Here is an 18,071-nt window from a genome sequence, read left to right as displayed (position 1 = left end):
GACCATATGCAGGGTTGGCAACATTGGAATGTCAGAACCAATAAGATTTCTATTTCTATTTTTTTAAGGGGGTAGGGGGGAGATTCCCTAAACGGGGTCTGAGGGTCCTCCCCCAAGAACTTAATCTTAACATATATATATTTTCCTGTGTTTTATTGAATTGAATAGAATTTTACACTAATGATTCGCCATTCAATTCCTTGCAACAAAACTGTTCTAAGGTCAACCGCACCATAGCAACTCTTTGCAACTGCCATAATGGTTACATGATGTTGCAAATCAGTGGTGTCAGGGCATAATAATTAGAATTGGCCTGTTGTCCGGGACAACTAATATATACCGGTATTTAAACGTAGCCTACTGGCTTGTGGTTTCATCTCTACTGTGATGCTCCTAGCAGCTTTGTGATGTGCAGACTATGGATTGAAAAATATATTTATAGGTGTGCCCTGAGACAAAAAAAAAAAAAAAAGAAAACGTTTGGGAACCACTGGTCTACATAAATGTTCAAGTCCTGGTTGTCCTGTGGTTCAATGCTGGAGTGTTTAACTTTACCAACTCAAAGCTAACATAATTATTAAAGAACACTTCAACATTCACTCACTTTTTCCAGGTGTTTCGCCTTGATTTTGGGACTCATTTTTGGGGGGTTTTGGGACTCACTTTTCTCCGGGTGTTTCGTCTTGATGGGACTCACCTTTTTCCAGGTGTTTCGCCTTGATTTTGGGACTCACATTTTGGGGAATTTTTGAGGATTTTGGAACTCACTTTTCTCCGGGTGTTTCGCCTTGATGGGACTCACTTTTTCCAGGTGTTTCACCTTGATTTTGGGACTCACTTTTTGGGGGATTTTGGGACTCACATTTTGGGGAATTTTTGAGGATTTTGGAACTCACTTTTCTCCGGGTGTTTCGCCTTGATGGGACTCACTTTTTCCAGGTGTTTCACCTTGATTTTGGGACTCACTTTTTGGGGGATTTTGGGACTCACTTTTTGGGGGATTTTGGGGATTTTGGGACTCACTTTTCTCGCCTTGATGGGACTCACTTTTCTCTGGGTGTGTTTCATCTTGATGGGACTAACTGTTTTCCAGGTGTTTCGTCTTGATTTTGGGACTCACTTTTTTGGAGATTTTGGGGATTTTGGGACTCACTTTTCTCCGGGTGTTTTGCCTTGATGGGACTCACTTTTCTCTGGGTGTTTCGCCTTGATGGGACTCACTTTTCTCCGGGTGTTTCGTCTTGATGGGACTAACTTTTTTCCAGGTGTTTCGTCTTGATTTTGGGACTCACTTTTTTGGAGATTTTGGGGATTTTGGGACTCACTTTTCTCCGGGTGTTTCGTCTTGATGGGACTCACTTTTCTCCGGGTGTTTCGTCTTGATGGGGCTCACCTTTTTCCAGGTGTTTCGCCTTGATTTTGGGACTCACTTTTTGGGGTTGTGGGGGTGCACGGAACTCCACAACGGGGGTCTGGGGTTCCCCCCAAAACTTCTTAACAGAAATATAATATTTCCCTGTGTTCTGTTAAAAAAAATTGTTTGATACATGTTTGATACTTTTATCAGGCTTGCTTTACTAGCGTGGGTACAATTTCAGCCTTAAAATGCCAAATGGTGTACAGATTTGATGCAAAGTAAGACATCTTTATAAATGACATCTCTTCTTTAAGTCATTATTTAAGTGAATATCTGTATGATCTTGCATGCACTGCCCACACGCCCAAAGCAGACCCCGCCTCAACCATGGCCAGATTTGAACTAACCTATTAAAGGTATTCTACTTCACAGACCACAATACTAGTCTGCTGCGCCAGCACAGCAAGGTCATCTCACAATGTTTTCTGAACTGGTGTTGAAGTTATTCTGCTGGAATTCAGTCTTTAAGGTAAGATCTTCAGTGTGGCTTGAACCCACAGCCTCTGTATCATTAATTCAGTATCCTAACTCATTAAGCTACTTGCAGCTTGAAACACCCTAGTATTTTTTCTTTATTAGACGAACAACAAACAACGTTACAAAAGAAAAAAGAAAAGAAGATCTTTAATAGCATATTTGTTCTTGTTTGTTGTTGCTTGTCTAGATGTTTGAATGTTTTGGAACCGCAATAGAAACAGGACTCTACCTTTTGTCTTATTATCCAGTTAAAATATTGTAAACCTCAGTGATTCACTAGTCTAAAAATCTAACTGAAGGATAGAAGGTTAGTTCAATTCCTGCCTTACTTTTTGACAGGAATGCAATTTTTGTTGCTGTTTTAAATAACAATCTGTATGAATCTACATCTCTTCCCATGGGGGTATGTGGCCAAATACAATACAAATTGTGGGCCCTTGAAATGATAGCGTTTCAGAACACTTAGTTTTGGAGGCAGAGATAGGTGAATGATCACAGGTTCAAATCCTGTCTTAGTTGTCAACTTGTCACCAATGTCTTGACAAATGTTGAACACTTTCTTTTTTCTTTTAAATTCAAATCTTTCTTGTGAGGCCAAACGGCACTACATCTTGTCAGATAGAGTTTTGCAACCAAATTGGTATCAATTAACTTTGTCTTTGTCATGAACATGTGTGAGAATCACTGTGTTATACAGATGGACAGTAATAGCTCAGTGTCTAGAGTGAAAGCCTATTGAGCAAAAGGTTTCAGGTTCAAGTCTCAGTTAGGGACATACCACACATTACAATATGCTGTCATATTAATACAATTAAAATACAGTACTTGATGTATGCTATAAGTGTTACATGAAGGAAGACATTTCTTCTTTTATAAATTAATGTCCTACTTTATCATACAACAGTGTCACACAAAAGCATCGAAAGTAGCAGATACAGAAGCTTTGAAACGTGGTGCGAAGCAACACAATTTGTGCTTGTAGATCTGCAGCATTTTTCAATTATTAATGTATTTGTATTATTTGAATGCTTCTAAGGCTCGCTGCCTGTCTCAAATAGACTGCACTCTGTCGAGATGACAACTTGCGCTTTTAATATTTAAATTGCTAGTAAAGCAGGCCTGATAAAAGTATCATAAAATCCAGGGGGAGGGACCAGACCACCCGCTTGGTGTTGTGGTAATTATAATGCCTATGATTCTGAATGTGGTACTGACTATGGTTAATGACGATGGATGGATGGATGGATGGATGGATGGATGGATGGATGGATGGATGGATGGATGGATGGATGGATGGATGGATAGATAGATAGATAGATAGATAGATAGATAGATAGATAGATAGATAGATAGATAGATAGAAATAAGAAATACAAAGCTTTATTTTATTTGCTTTTATTTGCTGTGGGGACTTTTATGGAGCAGTTACATTTCCAATTTATGATTTCCAATTTCAGATGTTTCAGAAGGTGAAACGGTGCAAAGGGTCACCTTAAAAACCGCCTACTGGTAAAAACAGCCTTTTTCATTGACTAGAGTTTCTGGGACAACTCGACACCATTTTCAAATGCTGTCTCCTCGCTCCTGAGGGAACCAGTTCCTGGGAGGAGGTCACTTCTCCTGAGGGAACCAGTACCTGGGAGGAGGTCTTCTGGCTCTGGCTGGGGCAGGTGCCTCTCAGGCAGGTGCCACTGAATGACCATGACATAGATCCAGGAAGCCAGGACGGCTCCCACCATGGGAGCCACGATGGGCACCCAGAACCAGTAGTTGTAAGCCCTAGAGGGTGGAACAGAGGGACAGGGCATGACAGTTCTGCTGATATGGTAGTCATATAAGTTATTGATAGGTAACAGTATCCCTTCCTTTTCCTATCAAGGGCTTTGTGAGATGTACAGTATACTGTATAATGTACCGTATTGGTATTGCATCGTATTGCAATACTTGCAATATGTATTGGAAATATGTCTTGATAAATAAAATAAAAAGTTACGATTATTACAATAAAAAAATTTACTCGAGTAAAAGTACAAAAGTATTGCTATCAACATCAAAAGAAGAAAGTACTTGTTATGCAGAATGTACCATTTCAAGTTTTCAAATGTGTAAGCTCACAATGCGACGTGTTGTGAGCTTTTCGATCGGCTATTGTCAAATGGCCGAAATGTATAGGGCTGAAGTGGTTTGAAATAATAATCCAAATCAACAAAGTAACTAATTGGAGTAAAAGTATAATATTTGGATCCGAGATGTAGTGGAGCAGAGGTGAAAGTATTGCATAGTGGAATTACTCGAGTAAAGTACAAATAACTCAGAATTGTACTTAACTAAATACTTTCTAACACTGCAGATTACTCTCTTCCTTTTTTTCCCCTTCTTTTTGGGGCCTTTTTCTATCTTTATTCATGGGGATAGTGAAGGTAGACAGGAAACAGGGAGAGAGAGATATGCAGCAGGGGTCGTCAGGAGCAGGATTCAAACTCACAACTCAGAGGTCTATGTGTGGTATACACCCGGACCACTAGGCCATGCAGCGGGCACCCCCTCTCTCTTCTATTTGTGGTGCAAATCAATAGATTGACTCACGTGAACACCTCTGTTCCCCAGCCTGCACATAGGGTGAGGAGGCGTGGCCCCAGGTCTCTGGCTGGGTTGATCCCACCCCCACAGTTGGAAGACATTGACATAGAGATGCCCAGTAAGCCCACCGCAACCAGCGGGGGCACCAGGTAGTGTGGCACAGGCTCGTTCTGAATGTCCACCAATGGCAGGTAGCACATCATTATCATGCCTGTACCCACTGTCTGTGTGGCAGAGGACACTGGTTAGGAGTATGCGGTATTATGGTAACAGGAATGTCTGCTACAAAGATCATATTGTATATTGCCTTCTACCTTGCACTCCTTGCCCGTTTTATGTCTAGGAAATAAATGCTTCAAAATGCAAATTCATGCAAACTGAAATGTTATCTATATCTGAAGTATGCTGAGTGTGGGAAAATAATTGCATTAACCTGTAATTTTTCATCATGAAATAATCGTGAGAGTCCAGACCCAGACCACAAGCCTTCAATTTCACTCATGAATTCACCTCATTCATGACGGTTGTAGATGCAGATGGAGTTAAGCGATGAAACAGTTAACAGTTATAATTTGTGCAGAGGAAAGATATTTTTTATGTTAAGTTAAAGTTACGGATGGGTGTGGTTTGTATTTTCTGGTACTTATTCCAATCATTTTTTACCTGGTCAAGGAAACTGCTCCCCAGAGTCAGGAACTCAGATGGATAGGTGGCAAAAATAGAGGCTGTTTCATTTGCTCCGTACACAGTCAGGATGCCACTGCTGTAGTCCATAATGGCATCTAAATAGATAAAGATAGAAAGACTCACCTGTGTTTAATGTAATAAACCAGCGATTCCCAACTTTTAATTATCAGCATCATGGTATAGTGCTTCCGAAGATGCTTCCCTGTCTTCTATGATGCTTCCTCGTCTTCTATGGTACTTCGGTGGGCCATGAGGATATTGCAAGTGGGTTTTATTGATAGTATAACGTCCTACTGTAAAAGCACAAAATCTCTGTCTGTCTGCCCGTCTGTGTCTGTAGTTCATACCGGTATGTATGTATGTATGTATGTATGTATGTATGTATGTATGTATGTATGTATAGATAGAGTATATTATGTTCACAATGAGTCATGAGCTCGCTTGTAGCTAATAACATTTTCGGGGCAGGGGCACGACACCATGGTACAATGGAGCGTAAATGATGCTTTACCATAGTACACAAAGAAAACCACCGCAGATGCTATGTAGGCTCCCAGGACCTGAGAGAGACAGTAGGGCAGCAGTTTGGCCCAGGGCATTTGTCCCATCACACAGCTACATAGAGACACAGCTGGATTCAAATGGGCCCCTACAGGAACGTGGAGAGATGGACACAAAAAAAGAGTCAGAGACATGCAGAGAATGTTAGAGAGGCAGGGGCTGAAATTTCTAAAAGGGCCTTTTGGTGAAAATATGATTTCTACACATTTCTTGATTTTCATGCTTGATAAGATGCTGCACTCTAGTTCAGGAGAGTTTGTTTCTGCGAAAGCTTTCCTCACATTATGGATGCTGGGGTTTAAGTAGTTAAAAGGACACGTTAAATTTCAACATTGTCGATCCATTGGGTTCAATTAAAACACTCTGGATTTTTACTGTGTACTGAAGATGTATTTGTAGACCTTTTTTTTACTAAGTTTGGGACAGTATTCCCATCTCTACATTAAACAGCAATAAAATGTTGTCAAATTTACCAGAAATGTTCCTGCTGATGTACATGGCAACCATGACCCCAACTGAGAAGGCCATGTTGATGGACAGGTACTGGCCCTTCATACCCTGTGTCGTTCTCACCTGGGCTGATGCTGAAAGGCCAAATATCTTGAGGACAAAGGAGGAATGGGGGGGAAGTAATACTATTATGATATTATTATCATAATACCTAAAAAATATATGTTTTAACCATGCATATTGTACACACACACACACGCGCGCGCGCATGCATGCACGCACGCACAGTCACACACACCAGAGACACTAGTACTCAATACATCAACATGAAAGACAGGGAAACAGACCAATTATTGTTCAAATATAACTATAATTGGCATAATAAAGTTATTAACATAAAATAAATACAATTAACCATAACTGGGCGGATAGAGGGACAGGGGAGGGGAGAAAGATATTAACCACTTAAATCCTATATACTGTACGTTATTGACAGGGGTCTATACTTGGTCCACTGCTTTTTAAACTCTACACCAAATTGCTTTGCTGAAAATAGCCAATCTACAATCTCACAAAACACCACATTTTATACTTGTAGATCTTCTATTTATTTTCACACAATGTTCACTTTGACATGCCCACATGCCCAGTATAGGGACGCTTGGCTGGCATATTTAACCTATTTACTATGTTTAGGTTTAGAAACCATGCAACAATACAAAAGGTTAAAACACATTCAATTAAACTTCTGTAAAAGATAGTCATCATCTCAGTAGATGTTAAAAGAGTGATTCTTCTCAGAAAAAGGTATTTGATGAAACGTTTTACAGATAGTGTTGACATGGGATTCGAAGTGTGTGGTCACTGTCAACACATTTTAGTGGTCTATATTGGGATTTTGTGAAATCAGTGTTCACATTTTTGACACAGTAAGGTGAAGGAAAGCGGCAAGCCTCATCACACCAAGCCACAAAGTCCTTCTAGGCCACAACGTCATCAAGCCACAAAGTCATCCACCACAGGCCCATAATCCTGTTCCTTCCCTCCAAGAATGCTACCAACAAACTTTAAATTGTGTCTTTTCTTATAGTAGCTGTAACTTGTGTGTGTCTGTGTGTGGGAGTGGGTGTGCTAGCTGTTAACAAAAGGGGATGATCAGTAACCTTGTGGAAGTAGAACCAGTGCGACCTATCAGTTACAATGTCTATTATTCATCCAAATGATCCAATCAGGTTTGTATCGAGTTTAAAATGACAGATTAACCTCTCAATAAGCAGGAATGGCTGGATGGTATTGATTGCCAAAGAGAAATCAATGAATAAGAGTCTGGCATGTGTGTTGTGGCCCTCCCAAATGCTGGTACAGAAATGTTACAATAACGATATGCATCCTCCATATCTCTACCCGGCCTGTACGCAAATTGTAACAGATCAGTGCATTCCTCATTCTTGATAAGATTTTCAAATGACATCTTAAATTAAGAAGTTAGTTAAAGCTACTGGCCTGAAATCATTTACTGTTGGCTACTCTCGGACAATACTGCTTCTAAAACTTGGGGATCTTCTGAAGATTTGGTGAAAACATAAAGAAAGATGCTATAGAGATGGACTGTATGCACAAATACCTGGTCACACATGGTATCAGGTTGTGAGATTTTAAGTCTTAATATGTCAGAAAGGATTTGCCATGCGCTCTCTTCATATCAATAGCAAATTCTGAAGAGACTGCTGTATTTTCTCTTATCTCATGCAACAGTGCAGTGAAATCAATAAAAACCTGCTGTACTCTGTACATAGAAACCCTTTAATTCACCAGCCAGGTGTTTATCAGCATTAAAACCAACTGGAACGATCCCTGGAGGGCCTGTACTCAGTACAGGTCATGGCTTTTTATTTGTATTCTGCATCCTCAGCACAGGCCTTTACACAGGCAGAAGGTCAGAGGAACCCAGTGCAGGATGTATACCTACAGTATACATCCCTTTAATGGAGACATAACATACAGTAGATCTAAAGTTTTGCTGCAACGTGTTGGGCAACTTGGGCAGGTGGCATATTGATACAAAGTCAAAGTCATCTTGATATAGTCATGATTAAAATGTCACAGTATAATATTTGGAGCATCAGGAGAGATAGTAACAATTTCTGTCACATTAAAATGGTATCAACATCAGATTTGGCATTAGCCTTGGGGTGAATATAAATAATGCCAGATTTGATTGTATCAGAGATCAGCAAAAAACAATCAACATGCTGACCCTGAGGTGTAGAGAAAGCAGTGAAACATAGCACTAATTCCTCCATAATGTACTGCCAGCCCAGAACATATTGATATTATTATATCTTAGTCCACTGCTCTCAAAGTTCATTTGGAATGCATTCTAAAGGTATCGAGAAGTACAATTCATTACCACACAAGGTAACACATGCTGTATACAATAGGATATAGTATGTAGCAAGAAATGGGGGAAAAAGTAAGGAAAAAATTAAAGAAACAAAGTATACTGTTTATACTCACTATAAGAATGAATGTGCCCAAACATTCACTCAAGCACTGCCGAACTAGGATGTTCTTAATTTTCAGTCTGCTCTTTAGTTGGTCCATGCTTCCTGGTCAATATCTATCCAAAACTGCTTTGGTTCAGCTATCACTGCCTGCGATTCTGTGCCACTTCTTGAGCCCAGGATTTGCAACACATCCGGTACAATGCTGCTACAGTAAAATAAATCTCCTGGAGAAGTTACATTGAAGATGACCAAGCTCAACTTTCCAGACTTGTACTGAAATGGAAATAACTTAAGCAATAAGCATATTGGTGATAATTAATTCTACAGAGTGAAAATTGTTCTTTCCCCTTCCAATCCTGCCACAGTCATAAAACTGAAGGTTTATAAGCATGGACATCCACTCAGGTGATCAGGTGCAGGACAAACAGAAGATCAGCATCACAATAAGAGTCCACACACTGTTATTATCTCCCACTGTTTCCATCACCACAGGATCTTCATCATGCTAACCAAAGCTAAAGGCCGTTTAACCACGGAACACAGAGGTGGTTTTCCTGTGGGTCTGTTGATGACATAAGTCTTGCCCAATAAATGAAGGTAGTGGTACAAAAGATCTGAGACCCTTCACAAAATATGAAAACTATTATGGTACCGACTTTGACATACTGCTATAGTGACAAGGTTTCAGCAAACCCCCAAGATTACTCAACAAAAATTACAATGTTTACAGCTCATGTTCAATAGACGGATGCATTGACAACCAGGAATTAAGTAACAACCAACACTGAAGTAAATATATTATCTTTTATTTTTCCATTCATACACTCACATTTATATAGCCCTACACACCATCTGCAGGACGTTACAAAAATAAGCTTTAAATTGAGTAGTGTTTGTCTCTCACCCTGCAAGAAAAATAACTATTCAACAGGATTGGCAGCCTCTTCTGTATGTGGTTTAATGGAAAGAGCAGTGCCATCTTATACTGTATATTTAAAGCAAACCCTGTACTTTGGCAATCAAAACTCTTTCAGTGGAATACAATCAGAGAGTGAGAAAGAGAATATGAGAGAGAGGTCATACGAAATAAAAAAGGGATCACGTCTTCTATAAAATTACAACACTAAAACTCAAAAATATCTTTATGATCCACCCAGCCTGGATCATGTTTCACATAGGCTACTAAGTTACTTGAAACCTCCAAAAAGCTTTGAGAAAAGTGACCCATCATCCCGCATGTCATGAAAGGAGTTTTCACCACCTGGAGAGAAGGGGGAAAAAAGGAGGAAAAAATAAAATGTTAGAAAACTCTCTTGTAATGAAACATTACAGTAAGGAACAATAGTTTTAGACATTATTGTATGTAATGTTTTACATACAATTTAAGTATTTAGGTGAGAAATGCCATTTTACAGTAGGCATTAATGTAAGAAATATAACTTAACAGAAGTTATGTAGCGCACACTCGTTTACAGCATGGCCGATAATGCATTTGTGGAGCTCTTGATAAAGATTTAGAACAAAAATATTCAAATACTAACGTATTGGCAAAGGCTGATACTCACATACTGTGTACACTTATAGGAAGGATCCCTCAAATGTGGTCAAATCAAAGACTTGTGACAAAAATAGGGAGTTAGCTACGTGGCTAACTAACTAACACAGAAAGTACTGTAATTGTGATAAGAATGGGTCACATGATGGTTGTCAAAGAGATTGATTGAAGATTTCCAACAGCATTTCACAAACCAACATGACACTTTTAAAGCCCCTAAAGTGCTTCTGATTTTTCTTTTTCTTTTTAAATATCAGATAACATTCCATTACTGATATATTTGGAATAAGCCAGTATCAGCTGCTGATATGAGGTTACCAATATATCAGTCTGGCAATACCTAAATTGTCAACATTATAATCAAATTATAGTAAGAGTAGATAAGAGTAGAAGAGTCAGAAGCATTGCTAAATGGACCCCAAGTAAGATTGTAGCATACAGTATATTCTAGAAATTAATATTATTATTTAACCTGTAGAATTAAGTCTATAATGACAAGAAATGTTGTATTTGATGTGGCATCACAGTTATTGTCCTGCCTGTTGAAAGTGCTATACTGCTAGGAGACCACTAGGTGGAGCACAATCCCATTGGTTGTGGATACTAAAGCTATGTTCTGCATGGTCACCAGCACTTTGGCCTAAACATTCGCCTAAACGCTTTTGGTCATTTCGCCAAGGCATTTTCGCTGTGAAGAGAGTCTTTTCACCTACCTGTCTGAGCCATTTCAGGAAAATGTCCTGCTGATAGAGTCATGGACTCAAAAGTGTAATGTTGACAGCCTTAACCCAGTTAGGCCTAGAATTATTGAACGCTTTAACCAGTGAAAAATAGCAGATATACAAGCTCACAGCGCGGCACCGAGTGCAGCGCTGCGAGCTTGTAGATCTGCTATTTTTGGAAAAAGTCGTGAAAATGTGTGCAAATCTTTGAATATATGTATTTTCAAACAAACGTTTGTAACTCAAATTTTGCTTCTGGGTGGTCCCTGCCCCTGGAACTAAATATTTTGAGATGGGGGTACGTGGCCAAATAAATATCATTTTGGGGGTCCTTCACATGAAAAGGTTTGAGAACCACTGACATAGTAGTCTCTCAAGAACAGACTAACTGAGCTCCAGTTGAGTGAAAAGGACCTTTTCTTTGGCGCTGACATAAAAACATAGGTTTTTCAAAAAACCTTAGGATTAAAAAGACACTTATAGAATCGGGTCAAAATTCTAATTTTCAAGATTTTTCAAAAATAGCAGACCTACAAGCTCGCAGCGCAGCACTCGGTGCCGCGCTGCGAGCTTGTAGATCTACTATTTTTCACTGGTTAAAGCATTCAATAATTCTAGGCCTAGCAGTCAGTAGTGATCAACTAACCTGGAACAGGCGGACCACAGTGATCATCATGGGATGGTTCCAGTCTCCCTGGGCCTCCTGAACGTGTAACTGTGGTTTCCTCGTTCCCCTGGCCGTCTCTGACTGTCCGCCTTTCCTCTACAGTCTGACACACACACACACACACACACACACACACACACACACACACACACACACACACACACACACACACACACACACACACACACACACACACACACACACACACACACACACACACACACACACACACACACACACACACACACACACACACACACACACAGTCCCGTGATTTCACATTTGTTTTCAATTTTCTTCTGCCGATATTGTGGGTTTAAATAATATAATAATAAACTTGTATCATAAATCAAGTAGCCTGATGAAATAAATAAATAAAACAAAGTTATTTAGGCGTTAATAGATCGATTTCAGACATGAGTTGTCTCACCCCATCAGGTTTCACCACCTTGGTGACAGTGACAGATTGGAAGAAGGAACGAATCCTGGGCTGGTTTGGTGACTCGGCGGGGGGCGGGGCCGGGGTCAGAATCTGATCCAGGACCTGATCCAGCCCTCCTGAGGACATAGCCGAATCCAGATCTGCACAGGAGAAAGAACTGAGCTGAAACCAGTGGGAACCAGTAGGAGCAAAATGTGTTCCACGCCACAGTGGGTTTATGCTATGCTTTCGAGTGGAAAACTTGTATGTCCAAAATGATTACTTTTCAGGAAATGGCAAGAAGAACCTGTATTCCAAATGCATCCAATGTAGTTATTATTTAGTCGCAACAAGCTATTGTTAAGCCTTTTCATTGATTCAATATAAATAAATACAAAATACACACTTAATCACTCAAAATATTTCACAAAAATTGCATATCTGCTATTCTTGCATGACACTTTTGTATGAGAAAGTAGGGTATTAACTTAGGGGGAAAAAACATAAGAAGTTGAAATGGAGGTACAAGCTTTCTGCCTGATGGCAAAGATACATGTACCAATGCAAGCTCTACTACCTGTGTCTTCCCTTTTCTCTGTCTCTGGACCCCTCTGTGGTCCCTCTCTCCAAATATCTGAATGTCTGGACTGAGGAGAAAGATGTTATAATAATTAATGAGTGAATGTCTCACTGTACACTATCCCACTTACTAAGATTACTTACCAGTAAGACTCCCTATTCGGGAGATAAGCAACAGTCACGTCGCATACACAAACTTTAGAAGGCAATCGTAGCAAATCAGGAGGGAATATGGGAAATGGGACAGATCCATGTTGATGACATGACTTTAGAGATACTGTGTACCGCTTTGTGTGATTTTAGGCCAAAATCTGTAGGAGCAGTCTCAAAAATCGGCCTGATGGTGGCGCTAGAAGAGGGCCATGTGAGAAATCAGGGCTGGAGGTTGAGATTTGCCATCCAAGGAGTGTGTGTGCAAAGTTTGGCATCAATAGTGCCAACGGTGCCAGAGATAGAGTAGGGGCAAAAGTGTGACGTGATAGACAGACAGACAGACAGACAGACAGCCTCGAGCTTTTCATAGTAACTTGCGACCTGACGGTCGCAATAAACAAGATAAATAATGTGACACATAATATTGATTAAAAATGTATTGGATTTAGATTACAAACTTCCATTGCAACATAAACAGAGGCAGAGGAAAATGGCTTGATTGGCCAATAAGCAATAAATAAATACATTATGTAAATATAAATTATGTAATAAAAAGGACAACATCTAGACTAGAGGATATTAATCAACTAGTGTCTCCATGTTTTACAATGAGGGGTTACAGCCTTGATTACCTTTGAGAAAGGGGTCCAGTCGTGGAATGGGGACCTGGGCAAGTGTGGAGCCCCAGAGGGAGGGATGCCATCATCACCTCCAGGCTCTCCTGATGGGGGTCCTTCTTTCAACATAAAATCTCTCAGAGCATTCCTACTGGATTCTCCTTGACTGACGCCAGGCCTGTTCTGTGGTGGACGTGGCATGATACTGGGCACACCTTGTACACAAGTCATGACAAAAGGAAAATATCAGATTTGTTTTACAGGAATGACTTGAGACATTAGTGTCTATTTCTAAATGTCTGGGTCTCTTCTCTACATGTAAAGTGTCTTGAGACAACTTGTTGTAACTGCCTTCTCAGTTAAGGGGGTAGACCTTTGGAACTCCTTGCCTACAGTTTTAAAACTAGAGACGGATGCTAATGTCTTTTACAGAGGACTCAAGTTATGGTTGAAATCAAATCAACTGTGTTCACATGAATAGTTTGTTATCTACCTGCTGTGTGAATTGATTGATTATGGCTATTTATGATGTTGTATGTCCCACAAGCTGATGGGTCAGATTGTGGTGTAGTTCTTATTAGTAAGCACATTATAATTGTTTGTACCTGACTGGGTTTTAGATTAGTATTAATGTTTATTGTACTTGATTGGGTGTTAGATTTGATTTTTTTTAAATAGAAAAGCCTCCTGTGGACAGGTGATGAGAATTAGCACGTGTGCTATAATCACTTATATCAATGCATCTCGTTCGTCCAATGTAATTGTGATGTCCATGACAAATAAATAAAACATAACATAACAAAACATTTGACACTAATAAAATTGAACTGAATTAATTTTCCATTTCCACTTGCACTTACTTTAGATTCACATGCTATGTAACGAGTACACAGATTTTGAATTCTGAAATGGGCAAAGGTTCCCTTTTAAGCAAAACAACAGGTCTCAGAAGAAGAATATAATGTGTAATTTACTTAACTAGACCAGTGGTTCTCAACCTGTGGGTCGGGACACCCAAAGGGGTCCCCAAATTATTTGGGGGGGTCCCCAGATGTGTAGCCTAAATGTTAACATTGTTTTCTCACTCAACAGTAAACAGACCAACATACAGTATAAGTGTATAGAGGGTATCTGCACATTTCTAAAGTGACAATTTAAGGACTTTTTAGTATCGGTCAAACATTGGTCAAATTGTGAAAATAGACAATCTACATGCTCACAATACCGTTGTGAGCATGCCCTATTTTCACAATGGAATAGATTGAGTCAAACTAAATGTAATGCCAACTCCTACAATTCCAAGTGCTTATGCAGGGTGGTGGGGGGTCCCCAGTTCAAATATGATTATTTTGGGGTCGTGGCCTGAAAAGGTTGAGAACCACTGAAATAAACAATAAGTTGTATTAGACTGAGTGGGAAAGCGACTAAGTTATAATACCAAAGTGTCCAGGCCCAGCCTGTCCTTCCCAACGACCCAGCTGGGAAAATATGTCCTCCATCTCCCTGAAAACCTGTCCGAACACAGGCGACTCCTGGATTCTGATGCCACTGGGTCCAAAGCTGAAGCCAAACCTAAACGCATCATCAAAGGTATCTTGCTCATCTCCCTGATAGTCCCTGTAGTAGAATCCATCGTCGTCATCTTCGTCGTCTTCGTCATCATGAGTCATAGCATCAAAGAAAGGGTCCCTGTTAAATGAAACACATGGATAAATTAAATGCACGCCTAAGAAATTTCAAGCAACAAGTGGAAATTCTAAGTTAGCATTCCAGGGTATCTAAACTAGGTATTCGTTGGACTGAATCTAGCTGTGAACATATTAGGATGGAGAATCCTGAGTAGTTAACGTGTATTAACAGGCCAATCTTCAATCTACAACATCAACACAAGCAACCCATGTACCTAAGATCACGTAAAAGACACACACATGCACAACACCATCTTCCTCACTACAAAAAAAAGGTAAACAGGGTCCCAAGAGGGGCTAAACATATCCATGTATTCAAGTCGCCATGGCATTGAGTACTCCATAGGAAAACGTCATTTTGAGGATGAACTATGTTTTTAGGCTTAACACCAGCAATGACCCCCCCCCCCTCCCCCACCAACTGTTTACTGTACTAGAGTTGGTGTCCTGTATATTATTGTGTTGCATGTATTTAAATGTCTTGATTAATTGAATACACAGGACCACAATGGAAACAAGCTCTTGGGGCTTCTTGTGTTATGATTTTAGCATCATAATAGCCATAAATCATAACTCTTGTTTATTTTGAAGACATTTTAACGTCTTTAAAATAAAAGCACTCTACAAGAGTTATGTAGCCTATGGCTAGCATAGTATAGGCCTAATGAAACCACTGTATTATTTGGAAAGTCGTTAAAGTATTTAATCAATCAATCAAACCTACAGACATGCACCTTGCTGCTAGTGCTAGCTTGCTATCACCTGTTACTATATGAATAATAAACTTCACCTTCGGCAATCCCCACGATGGTGGCCGCCAGGAGGAACCCCAAAGAATCCACGAAATAAGTCAAAAACGCTCATTTAGACGTAAACTAAGATGTCAGCTGTAATAAGAGACTCAATTCATCCTCAGCAGTGTTGATTCGCAGGCAGGAAGGACAGTTTCAAAATGTCAACAACGCCGTAAAATGTTCTCGATGTCTCTGGAAATGACGCAACCAGTCGCAATTCTAGTGTTACCGTAACGATCACGAACAAGGCGCATCAGAAAGTAATCGGTAGAATTCCTCCCTCCCCCTTGTGAAATCTGTGAACGATTGTTGCGACCGTCTAATCGCAAGTTACTGTCAAAAAGCTCCACCGGCTGTCCGTCTGTCTGTCACGTCACACTTGTCTTTTGCCCATACTCTTATCTCTGCCGCCGTTGCCAAACATTTGCACACTGGGGGCGCTGACGCTGTGGTGGTCCGTGGTGTACGTGGGCCAAGACGGCGGAGGAGCCGCTGTACCGAGGCTCGGAACGGACGATTGCAACGCGCGCACAATATTAAAATATTGTTCCATCCCGTGCCATCCAAATGACTTTCCCCCATGCTTCTTGGAATTGCGGAGAGGGGCATCCATCTGCGTTTTTCTTTTTCTTTGTTGTGACTCGAGTCTCGACACTGGTCACTTCTTTTTTTTTGCACAGACTTTTGGACACTTTTTTTTGGTTCTGCACTTTTATTTTTATTTAGGCTAAGCATTATCATTATTGTCTTGGTGCAGACGCCTATGTATAGACCTACTGTATATTTGTATATATTTTTGGCACTGTGTTGATAAGTAGTTCCTAATGTTTGGATGAATGGACCATTGTAAGTTCTTTGAGTTTGCAATATGCTTAGAAAAGTCACTTAAAATTGCAATCCATTATAGAAACGTTAAGCACTACTATTCTTTTGTTGTGTTGTTTTTTTCTTTTTCAAACTGTTCTCGACACTATATATATATATATATATATATATATATATATATATATATATATATATATATATATATATATATATATATATATATAAATATATATATATATATATTAACTTAACTAATTGCTCTGTATGGTTGATTCTCCTGTATTGTTGTTTCTTCTTTCTTGTTTGTTTTTGTCGCTCGGCTGTACACAACAGTCCTTTTTCTTTTTCTTCTGTCCTGTAACCTTAACTGCTGTGCCGCCTCTGGGTGACTTAATTTCCCCTGCCCCTTCTTTGTATAGACCTATACTTACTGTTTGTTTAGACTTACTGTTTTCTCTTTTTTTCTCTCTCTCATTTTCTTTTATTTACATATCTACTGCATAGTACTGTGTTCTATTCGTCTGTCATTCAATGTTATATGAGATACTTTAATGGTTTCCTGTTGAAATAAGCTTAGTCTTTTCAGGATCTCCTTTTAGTAGACCTTGTACCAGTGAACTGTACCGTCATGAAACTGTACCTTTTCCTATGCAAACTTCTAATAAAGCCTTCAATCAATCAATCAATCAATCAAACACACACTCCTTGGATGGCAAATTATTACCTCCGCCCCTCATTTTTTTACATGGCCCTCTTCTAGCGCCACCATCAGGCCGATTTTTGCTGCTCCTACAGATTTTGGCCTAAAATCATGCAAAGCGTGAGAGGGAGTCTTACTGGTAATCATATTGTCATGTGTCATGCCCAAAATACATTTCCAAGTTATTATTATTGTTATTATTATTATTAGCCTATTATTATTACTAGAAGCTGGGCCGCCCTTCGGGCGGCCCAGCGTCTAGTCAGCGACCTGGCCAACTCGGGAACGATGTAAATAGGGAATGAATGCCCCGCCCTTTAATGCAAACCCCATTATACCTGTTGTCATAGGACCCGTTTTGACCATCTGTTTGCCTGTGTCCATTTATGCCCATATATGGAGATATCTGTATCTATCTGTCGGCGTCCATTTTATGTATATAACATATATGGAGATCACTGCAGACAGATATAGTTCTGGGTCCATTTTATGCCCATATATGCCCATATATGGAGATATCTGTCTATTTGCGTCCATTTTATGTCGGCGTCCATTTTATGTATATAACATTATGGAGATCACTGCAGATATAGTTCTGGGTCCATTTTATGCCCATATATGCCCATATATGGAGATATCTGTCTATTTGCGTCCATTTTATGCCCATATAT

At 39.8% G+C, this 18,071-nt stretch overlaps 2 protein-coding genes across 2 annotated transcripts; both read right to left on the bottom strand.

The window, feature by feature from the left end:
• Positions 1-3,426: 3,426 nt before the first annotated feature.
• Positions 3,427-7,808, bottom strand: LOC308292986 (aquaporin-10-like; the record flags this gene model as incomplete). The annotated part of the gene is made up of 6 exons (XM_080735412.1): positions 3,427-3,673; positions 4,481-4,698; positions 5,138-5,256; positions 5,673-5,810; positions 6,196-6,322; positions 7,797-7,808. The coding sequence occupies 6 exons, from the start codon at positions 7,806-7,808 to the stop codon at positions 3,427-3,429; spliced, it is 861 nt and encodes a 286-aa protein (XP_080591538.1).
• Positions 7,809-9,469: 1,661 nt separating this feature from the next.
• Positions 9,470-16,028, bottom strand: hax1 (HCLS1 associated protein X-1). The gene is made up of 7 exons (XM_080735973.1): positions 15,872-16,028; positions 14,832-15,082; positions 13,409-13,608; positions 12,622-12,691; positions 12,054-12,205; positions 11,603-11,726; positions 9,470-9,940 (listed from the first exon to the last, which is right to left on the bottom strand). The coding sequence occupies exons 1-7, from the start codon at positions 15,943-15,945 to the stop codon at positions 9,867-9,869; spliced, it is 945 nt and encodes a 314-aa protein (XP_080592099.1). The 5' UTR covers positions 15,946-16,028; the 3' UTR covers positions 9,470-9,866.
• Positions 16,029-18,071: the final 2,043 nt, after the last annotated feature.

This window comes from Nannobrachium achirus (assembly GCF_963921795.1).
Source record: "Nannobrachium achirus genome assembly, chromosome: 10".
Classification (NCBI taxonomy): Eukaryota; Metazoa; Chordata; class Actinopteri; order Myctophiformes; family Myctophidae; genus Nannobrachium; species Nannobrachium achirus.
This window is presented reverse-complemented; position numbering and strand designations above follow the sequence as displayed.

What these genes read in the sequence shown, in the direction of transcription:
- hax1 (XM_080735973.1), bottom strand. Translation starts at nt 15,945, where the DNA reads ATGAGCGTTTTTGACTTATTTCGTGGATTCTTTGGGGTTCCTCCTGGC. An exon ending in CATCGTGGGGATTGCCGAAG is followed by an intron (nt 15,083 to 15,871) that starts GTGAAGTTTATT and finishes TTCATTTAACAG; the next exon opens with GGACCCTTTCTTTGATGCTA. An exon ending in CTGTGGTCCGCCTGTTCCAG is followed by an intron (nt 9,941 to 11,602) that starts GTTAGTTGATCA and finishes CCTTCTCTCCAG; the next exon opens with GTGGTGAAAACTCCTTTCAT.